The sequence below is a fragment of the Mauremys mutica genome, chromosome 1, assembly GCF_020497125.1.
Source record: "Mauremys mutica isolate MM-2020 ecotype Southern chromosome 1, ASM2049712v1, whole genome shotgun sequence".
Classification (NCBI taxonomy): Eukaryota; Metazoa; Chordata; order Testudines; family Geoemydidae; genus Mauremys; species Mauremys mutica.
In genome coordinates, this window is record NC_059072.1 from 136,940,795 (window position 1) to 136,950,601 (window position 9,807).

Below are 9,807 nucleotides of genomic sequence, written 5' to 3' on the forward strand. Positions count from 1 at the left end.
TCTTTAGACTACACTTCATTTTAATATACATAAGGTAGAGCTGGACTTTACCCTCCTGCCCAATCACAAGAAAAGTAGGATCAAGTTCTGCTCCCATCTCTTTTTACACCTATTAAACACTACATTTAAACCCACCAATCAGAGCAGAGGACCCCCCCATTTCCACCAATCAGCGCAGAGCATGTCCCAATGTTCTAAAACCCTTGTTCCTACACAGTGCGGAATTCTCGTATTCAAAGAGACGCAGCAAGACACAAGCCAGGCGTTTGGGAGGGGTCGCTGCAGCCTGAGCCACAGGGAGAGGGATGGGGCAGAATAATTCCACAGGGCTACCAGGCCCACTCAGGACGATAAGTACCTCCCACAGTCAGCCCCAGCAGGTGTTTGTCAATGGGAATCTCTATGGGGAACAGTGGCTGGCAGAGGCTGTGCCACGCTGAGAATCAATTCCCCCAGGAGAGGAAAAGATCTCTGGGGGGCAGGGTTGGGGGGTCCCATGGGAGGGAGCTATATTTGTGCTGAGAGGGAGGTTAAAGTCCCTGATAAGGGTGTCCCATCCTGTGGATTTAGGGCCAAGTTATTTTTATGTATATTGGGATCGGGTCCCACTGGAGAGCACTGTGTGTGGGAGTTAGGGGTGTGAAGAGGAGTTGGGGTCCCTGGGGAGCACTGTGTGTGGTTTATTGGGATATATCAGAGGAGAGGCCCCATTGTGGCAGCAGCGCATGCAGAGTAGGAGTGGGGGTTCAAGCTAGAGGCCCTGCATTGAGCTACTCTGTGCCTCCGTATTACATTTCAAAATTACTCTTTCTCCCAGGAGTTGGATTCCTTCCACGAAGAGCGCTCTGACTCCCCTCAGACGTCTGCTTCTTCAGCCACTGAAAGTACCATTCCCAACAGCCCGCCCCAAAAACGCAGGTGCATGGCCAAGGGAGAGAGCTCCCAGAGCCCCGAGGAGGCCTCCAAGTATCTGAGTGGTGACAATGGGATCAGATTTCACATTCATCCAAGAGATGAAATTAAGATCTGCGACTGCTTCCTGCTGGGGGGCTGCACCCAGGGGGACAGCTGCCCCCTCCACCACACCCGCTATCCCTACCATTGGCAGATTAGGTGGAGGGACAGCAAAGCCTGGCAGAGTGTTAGTGAGTCAGCTCAACGGCACCTAGAGAAACTTTACTGCGACACTGGAAAAGAGCAGATTAAGTTTGTGGACAAGTAAGTGATGGAAAGTCAAACTCCAGTCCTGGAATCTACCAGCAGGAGGAGCTGTAGGAAACAGTGGGTTCAGTGCTGGGTATAGGGAGCTCATGGTGTCTCAAGTCCCTGCCCCAATCTGGGATGCAGCATCAGCATAGGGAATACCTCGCACATGTCCCCACTTTCATTCATTCCACTCCCCAAGTCCCTTATGTCCCACATGTGTGGGACTCCCCTCACTTTCCTTGTTGAAAATTATTTTACATCAGAAATAGACTCAAGGAACTAAGGTTACAGAAGGGATAATTTGCACTAGAGGTGTGGATCCCAAATTGAGAGCTATGGTGTAGGCCAGAGTGCTGGCTGCCAGGAGCTCCCACCCTACTGCTGTCTTGGCCTCGCCCAGCAGGACGTGCTGTAGGGAACTGGGCAGAAGCACTGGGTGCAGGGGACGCTCCTAACTACTCCAGGTAGGAGATAATGGAGGAATAATTGTTTACTGTATCCTTTTCCTGCTCACAGAGGTGGTGCTGTCGGGAGCATTTTCCTGCACTCCATGAAGCTGGTTTGCTTCGCTGGACCCTATGACAAAGTGCGGCGACTTTCCAACACCTCTGATCCAAAGGAGAACCCCCGCTTCCCCACAGAGTGGGCGGCCTATTGGAAGAGCAATGGCAATTGGATGAAGTATGAGGAGGTGAGGAAAGGGGAACGGCAGTCCAACCTGCGTCGTGTATATCATACAGTGCGTTTCCCCAGAAATGCCTCACTGAGGTACACAAAGGAATTACATACTGTAGTTAAACCAAAAACAACAGCAAAGGGGGAGACACACTGAGGGGCACACACAGAGGAGAGAAGGTGTCTGGAGGGGAGATACTGAGGATGGGGAAGGAGCCTTCGTTGGCAGGAAGAGAAAGGAGTTTCTCAGCTATGGCCTGAGGGAAAACCAGGCTGAAAAGTCTAAAGGATGCTGCTGTAGGGAAAGGTCATAGTTAGTCAAGATGAAGAGAGGCTGGATGCTGGCAGATTTTTGCCTCTGGCTTCCCCAGATAGCTAAAGAATTATTGATGAAGGTGGCAGCCTAAGGAGCAGTGTGTGGGGGTCCTTGGCTTTCCTCTTTGGAGCACTCTCACTGTATACCTCCTCTTCCTTTCCCCCTGTCAGAGTCTACCCTCACTTGAAACTGGGCGGTTTCAAAGTGAGGACCCGCATGTATTCCCCCACCCTAAAATCCTAGGGTAGGTCTTCCCTTCGGCTGCCACCACCCGGTCAATTCCGTGGGCCGGGACACCCCTGTTTCCCCCCTTGGGAACACAGATCAATTCACAGAGGAGGAACCTTCCCCCTCCCCCCTCTCTCCAGCCTGCTCTGAAGACAGAGATGCCTGGATTCAAACGCCTTGAATCTCTACACACAGGGAAGCAGCCCACTTCCCCCTCCCCTTCCCCTGAATTTCCCCAAGGGAAGGAATTAACCAAGTCCAAAGAAAAGAAAAGAATTTATTAAGAGAACAAAAGAAAATACAGAATCTCTATGAATCCAAGCTGGGCACTCATAGGGTATAACCTTGCTAAGTTCTGGAGAGAATCCTCTCTCCCCCTTTTCTCAGTAAAAGCAATATCAGCAAACAGGAATAAAGCATTTCCTTTAGCAAACACACAATTGCAAATATAGAAATCAAATCATAAGACTAATTTGCCTTTCTAATTAATACTCACTATTAATTAGTAGAAACTACTCCAGGAGAACTTGGAGACATGACTGTCCTCTGTTAGATCCAAAAACAGTTCTCACCAAGACAAAGGCTTCCCTCCACAGAGATTTGAAAAAATCTTATCTCTGATTGGTCCTCTGGTCAGGTGGTCACCAGGTACTACATGTTAACCCTTTACAGGTAAAACAGACCTTAACCCTTAACTATCTGTTTATGACACGCCCCCCAAATCGCCAACAGTGGGAACTACTGGTGGTGATTTCCTCCTAGAACTGTAAAATAAACAGATAAACAAAACACATGCACTATTACATATACTACTAAGTATGTAAACAACAAGATATTTGACACTGAAGAACACTTTGTATGCATTTGAGCGGACATACTTGGCAACGTCCTTGCCCATCCCCTCCCAGTGGAAGGAATGTTTTTAACCTGTTATTGCTTTGTTGACCCCAGAATGCACACTGGGATGTCAGGGCCCAAGCTTAAGAGCTTGTCCCTGTACTTAGTTGGAACTACCAACTGTCTTTGAGGATGCTGGCCTTCCTGGTGTTGACCAGAAAGAATGTCCTTATATAAAAGTCCTTGTTTTAGAACAAACTGGAATTGGGTAGAAGAGCTGAGAGGCGGTGGGTTGCTGCGTGCCGCCGCCCAAGCTTTTTTAAGGCTGTTATCGGCTTCCTGCTCTGTCTGGAACTGTTCCCTTGAGGCGGGAGACACCAGTTCCTCTGGGAGTGATGTAGGTGATGAGGTTGTTTCCGTTGACTGTGAACCGCTCTCCGCTGGTGCACAAGGTGATATTTTAGGCTCTGGCTGAGCCTCTTGGGTAGAGTTGTCTGCTGCTTCTGCCAGTTTAGGCCCGTTGGCGCCCCCTGGCCGTGGAGTTGCAAGCGCTGGCGTCAGTGCTGGCGCTGGTTCTGCCTCTGGTTGCTTTTCCAGTTCCGGTCCTGAGACTGGATGTACTATTGCTGCTGTAGTTGTTGGCATGAGATCCGGTTCCACCACCTCTGTCTGGGTCTCTGGTAACACAGACAGGGTCCTGGTGGATGGCTCAGGAACAGGGATGGGAGTGCCTGCTTGTTTGGCCTGGCCGCAGGTGACCACTCCCCCCCCTCTTGGCCAGCTGCACATGGTTGGCCAAGTCTTCCCCCAGTAGCATGGGGATGGAATAATTGTAATAGACAGCAAAAGTTCTCTTTCCTGACCAGTCCTTGTACTGGTCTTCAGGGATGCTGTACCCATGGCAGGTCCTTTTAACCTTTTTGAAGAAGGCCTTAGTGTCCTCACCTGCCATGTAGGTGGGAAATTTGTTGGGATGGGGAACAGTGCCTTCTGGTGCTGGCCACACCCCTCTGCAGTCAGTGAATTTTATGTGTGGCTTGCTGGTGTTGCTTTTTGGTGCTGGCCACACCCCTCTGCAGTCAGGGAATTGGGTTGCTTGCTTCCCAATTCCTAACCCTTTCTATTCCCGAGAGACTGAATAGAAAAGAAACAAAACCTTTTCATTTGCAAATGTGTAGTTGCTGTTTGCTGATATACTGAGAAGACCAAAAAAACTGGTTTGTCCTGTTTCTAGCACTTGCTAAGTACCTCACAGTGGGGGTCCTTTCTAACAAGCCTCCTAGAAAAACTTGCACCTCTTTCCTAGCTGTTTTTAAGCAGACAGAAAGAAAAAAAGGAGAAAAAGGAAAAGAAGAAGGAAAAAAATCCTTTTCTAACACAGCCTGTTAGAAAACCTTATGCCTCAGCTAAACCCAGCTGAAAATCTGTTTCCAAAAAAAACAATCTTCCTAATAAGCCCAGCTGACCGGCTGGTGCTACTTAGTACCTGCAGAAAAGTGTAGTAAATCCTCTCAGAGATTTGTATTCCCTGGCTTCAGAGGATTTCAAAAGACACAGGGAAAAAAAATCTGGCTGGAGGGTTTCTGTCTCCCCCCCCCAAACCTGTTTTCCCTGTTGGATGGGAATGTACTTTGTCGAGCACTTTCCCCCACCTTAGGAATCCTGAGTGATACCTGATATCACAAAGGAAGGACACACCTCTAGGGAAGAGTTTTTCCTCAGCATAGCCAGCAGAGAAAAAAAACTCCTCCTAACCCTGAAAACTGCTTGAAACTGCCTTTTCCTGAAGCTGCCTGTCCAAGCAAACAGAAGAAAAACTGCTTCCAACAAAGCCTGCTGGAAAACTAAATTCCCTTCAGCCAAACTGCTGAAACTGCTTCTAACAATACCAGTTAGAAAAAGGAATACTTGTAAAACCCTTAACTATCTGTTTATGACACCCCCTCAGCCCATCTCCCAAGGCCTCCTTGCTGCCTGTGAGCAAGACAAAGACAGCTACACCTTTGAACGCCAGGGCCACTTCTTCATTGTGGATCTGAAGCGCCGTGTGCAACGGAACCGGGATAAGGGATACGTCCGCCTGGTCCAGCGCCGGCCTTCCTACCGCCCCCTCCTCAGTATGGTGCCATATCTGATGTAAGTGACTCTCCTGGCAACCATGGTCCTAAAGGAATGTAAGCAGCATGCAGAGGAGATTAATTCTAGTCTCACTATCTCCCTAGGACGCTCCCGAGAAGACCCCAGGGAACAGTTCCTTCCACTTCTGATGTCCTCGGGGAGAATCCGAAGGATGGCTACTGTGGCTCCTACCCTGCTGCCTGGGTCCCGAAGCCACCAGATGGCCAGGCTTTCCTGAAGATGGAGGTGCTACCAACAGAGGTTGCGTACCACAGAGTTTGTGCTCTCTTCCATCAGTCTCTCTCAGAGGAAAAGACACTGGTGCTGGGGATTTACCGAATCCGGAATGATGATCTCTGGGAAAAATACACCAGGTATAAAGAGAAATGTTGTGGGGACATTGTGTGTGTGTGTGTATGTATGTGTGCGTGAGAATCCCAGCACTAGTACCCAGGAATGCCAGAGGGGGAATGCTGGAGCTAGTGCCTACACTTGTGGAGCTCACCATGCTCAAGGCAGGAAGTGTAAGACCTAATGTCAGTGCTTTAGGGTGCAGAACCCATAGTGCTGGAAGTCTAGGAGCATGAGCCCTGGAGCTAGTGCACTAAGGTGTGCACTCACAGGAGTATGACTGAAGGAGCTAGTGTGCTAGGGTGTGAATATTAGTGCTTGTTGCCTCAGGTGGGGATTTTAGCACACCAGTGTGAGCGTGATTGCTTCTTGTCTGGCAATTCCTTGTGCTGCAGTGTAGGTAGATTTTAGCTGCACTGGAGTTTGCATATTTGGATGCATCCTTGGGAATGAGTGCATGGATCCTAGTGCACTGGGCTGCATATGTTTGTTTGCAGGGTGCATGCATGTGCACTGGTGCACAGCTAGTGCACTTGAATGTGAATATTTGTGCAGTGGTGGCCAGATCCTAATGTGCTCAAGTGACATTGGATGCACCAGTGTGTCATTGTTGAATGGATCCTTGAGGGCTCGGGGGAGGAGGGGGAGAAGACTGACCCCCTAACTCTTTGCCATTCAAGCTTTTGGCCTTTATCTATTGAATAAGTGGAGAAAGCGGTGGTTGGGGGGAATTAGGCCTCTACGTTTCCCCAAACATCCCCTCTGGGCAGGATCTAAGCCTGCTCTTTTTTCCCTTTGTGTTTCATTCAGGCAGAAGGCCATCATGTCCCATGCATGTTCACTGCAGGAGAAACAGCAGCTGGAGAAGCACCTCTTCTATGGGAGCGCTGCTGACTTCCTGGAGCCCATCTGCCAGAAGAACTTTGACCCCAGCTTCTCAAGGCTGCACGCCCCCATCTACGGCAGGGGCTGCTATTTCTCCAAGAGCGCCATCTATTCACACCGCCACGGCCAGGCAAGCAAGGCCGGGCTACGCTACATGTTCCTGGCCAAGGTGCTGGTGGGCAAGACTGCTGTTGGGCATAAACTTTTCCGACACCCCCTGCCCGTGGTGCCCGGTGGGCAGCTCTACAACTCCTGGGTCAACAGCAAAAGCAATACCCAAGTGTATGTGATCTCTGACCACTGCCAGTGCTACCCCTACTTCCTGATCAGCTACAAGATGCTCTCTGACCCCGTGGCAGTGGATGGCTGATAGTGCAAGGGGGAGGAGCTGCTCATTAGGAAAGATTGCTGCCGCAGCTTTTCTGATCCGGCTCCACTTCCCCCTTTGGGGACGGGGGTCACTTTTTGTTGTCACCTACATTCTTCCTATGCAACCTGCTCTGTAAAAGCCCACTCTGCATCCACTCTGAGCAGCGGCTGTGACCCTCCCAGTGTATGTGGAAAACAAGGCCAGCGAGTTTCAAAAGAGCTCTGTCCCACCCCATCCTATTCAGTCTCCACCAGATTTACCCACCCTGTGTTCAACTTCACTTTCACTGGCTATCCAAATGCAAACATCCCTGCAGGTGGTGCCGTCAGACACTGCTCCAGGCTCTGGCCTGGAAGCTGCTCTGTTACGCCATACGAGCCATCACTCTCCATAAGCTCTTATTGCTTTTGTGGACTACAGTATGTGATTCTGCTGCTTTGTTCATGACTCGCCTCCTCTTCCACCTTCCAAAGGGGCCTTCAGCCTGGGGGAAATTGGTTTGGCAAAAGTTGTTTGCACAGTGGCTTGCTGTAGTGTTTGCTAAGTTTTCTGGTGTCAAACTAATTTAGAAGTATTGTTCGAACCTCACCATGGGTCAGAGCGCTCTCCTGTGCTTTTAATTATTTAACATTTAAGTGTGTTATATGGAGGCAGAGTGGCTGTAAGCATCTGCTGTGTCTAGTCTGTTGCATGAAACCCCCCAATGTCAAGGATCAGGGAAAGTTTCTGGCTGCTCAGGCCTTGCTCCCAATGACAACATGTCACCTGCCCCTGCAGGAAACCTCCTGTGATCCTCAGTTTTTGGGACCTAGGAATTGGCCAGTTGTTAATGAGTTAATATGGCCCAATACCTGAGAACCTGCGGATTACTCATTTATTCATGTAAGCAATAACTGTTTAATTCACACTGTATTATTAGCATAATTACTGAGTTACTTTCTTTGCTGCCTTTCCTTGTCTTCATAATTTGAGATCACTTGCCTTATACTTTACATTATTTTTCTTGTCTTTAAAATTAAAGAACTAAGAATGTTGTTTACTGCTCAATGTCAGTGTGATCTACATTATCTAACACTTGGTTAATTAGACCTATTACTTAATTTGATGTAATACCCCAGCAATCACAATTAATGTAGTCTAGGAAGTTACCCTATGTAGAATCATAGAAATATATGGCTGGAAGGAACCTCCAGAAGTCATCTAGTCCAGCCCCGTGTGTTCCCTCCTCAACCACACACACTAAGCAGGACCAAGTGACTGGGAGTTCAAGGTAAGTTGTGGATACTCGGTACCTTTAAAAATTCTCCCATCATGATTCAGTGCCAAAACATGGATTTGGGGCCTACATTTTCAAAAGGGACTGACCTGAGGTGACACCTTTTTAAAAAAAGACCTGATTTTCACAGAGCAGTGGCTCAGCACTTTTGGAAAGTCAGCATCCTCTTAAAGTGGCACGTCAGGTACCTAAAAGCTAACACACTTAGGATACTACACAGTTTTGTCGACAAAAGTCAACTTTCATCAACAAAACAGTGGAGGTGTACACACTGAAATGCTTCTCCCGTTGATTTAACAATCCTGCTCCGCTGACATCATAAAACCTCCTTGACAAGCGGCATGGAGCTTTCTGTGATGTAGTTAGAACGACGGACACTGTGTTTCTTATGTCGCTCTAAGAGGCCTCCAGGAGGTGTAAGTACTCATTGTACTTTGATATTTCAGGGAGACACGAGGAAGAGCTCTATTTTTGTTTGTTTGTTCCAGTATAGGAGAGGGATAGAAATAACCAACACTAGCACTGTTTGCATCTGCTTCTCATTCCCCCATGCAGCTAGGCAGAGGGGGCACTGCGGAAAAGTTTGTTGATGCACACTGGGATTTCCTGGGAATCCTCCATAGAGAACTCCAGGAAACTTTCCTGGAGGTACTTGCCAATCCTCTGCTGAAGGTTCCTTGGGAGGGAAGCCTTATTTCTTCCCCCGTGGTAAGAAACTTTGCCTTGCCATTCGGCAATGACCTCTGCAGGCACCAAAGAAGCACACAGGCAAGCAGCATGCGGAACCAGTCTGTAGCCTCACGCATGCAGGAGCTGTTCCCTTTCAGCCTCAGTTACCCTCAGAAATGAGATATCAGCTGCTATCACCTCCGCTCGTGGAAAACGGGGCCAGTATTCAGAATAGTGGCCCTAGGGGCTTGTATTGATACCCCTTGGAACTCCTCCCCTTCACCCTTTGTCCCATCTTGCCCCACCACCCCTAGGCCACCATGATTAGGGCTCTTGCTGTTCTCTGTGACTGCCAAGGGAAAGCGAGAAAGTGGTGCAAATAACTTGTCTGGATCAAGGCTGTGAGTACACTCACAATAGTGCCTCTGTCCACTGTTTCTTTAGCTTCTGCAGATGTGCCCTTGAGGGTTTCTGCCTGCACACCGGCTGAGCAGCTGTGCGTGATAAGGAGAACTACCAGGAGGAGTAAGGAAGACATGTTCGGTGGGGGTTGGGGGTAGATTCGTCTGATGCAGCTGATAGCAAGCAGAAAACATGGAGAGAGACTATAAATGAAAGACAGAGAATGGATAGCCAGGAGTGGAAACAGGGGCAGGAGCAGATGATACAGGGCCAGGAGCACTTTGTGTTAACTTGATAGCCAGGTAAACTGTCTTTGATTCTAAGGGTCTGTCTACACAGCACCTAGATACCCGTGGCTGGCCCATGCTAGCTGACTGAGGCTCTTAGGGCTTGGGCTGTGGGGCTGTTTCAAGCTGTGTACACTTCCAGGCTTGGTCTGAAGCCTGAGCTCTAGGGCCCTATTACCTTTTGAAA

General features: G+C 49.0%; 1 protein-coding gene across 3 annotated transcripts; it reads left to right on the forward strand.

Annotated features, from left to right (window-relative positions):
* The first annotated feature begins 250 nt into the window (after positions 1 to 250).
* On the forward strand, positions 251 to 7,963 carry LOC123351004 (protein mono-ADP-ribosyltransferase TIPARP-like). 3 transcript variants are annotated; one of them, XM_044990046.1, is made up of 6 exons: positions 251 to 380; positions 818 to 1,218; positions 1,723 to 1,897; positions 5,211 to 5,398; positions 5,485 to 5,754; positions 6,542 to 7,963. In XM_044990046.1, exons 1-6 carry the CDS (start codon positions 306 to 308, stop codon positions 6,984 to 6,986), a joined length of 1,554 nt encoding a protein of 517 aa, XP_044845981.1. In that variant the 5' UTR covers positions 251 to 305; the 3' UTR covers positions 6,987 to 7,963. The 3 variants fall into 3 exon arrangements, with proteins under 3 accessions (XP_044845981.1, XP_044845991.1, XP_044846002.1); XM_044990056.1 differs by having other exon boundaries at positions 6,579 to 7,963; XM_044990067.1 differs by having other exon boundaries at positions 818 to 918.
* The last annotated feature ends 1,844 nt before the right edge of the window (positions 7,964 to 9,807 follow it).

What these genes read in the sequence shown, in the direction of transcription:
- LOC123351004 (XM_044990046.1), top strand. Translation starts at nt 306, where the DNA reads ATGGGGCAGAATAATTCCACAGGGCTACCAGGCCCACTCAGGACGATA. An exon ending in AGTATGGTGCCATATCTGAT is followed by an intron (nt 5,399 to 5,484) that starts GTAAGTGACTCT and finishes CTATCTCCCTAG; the next exon opens with GACGCTCCCGAGAAGACCCC. An exon ending in CTCTGGGAAAAATACACCAG is followed by an intron (nt 5,755 to 6,541) that starts GTATAAAGAGAA and finishes TGTTTCATTCAG; the next exon opens with GCAGAAGGCCATCATGTCCC.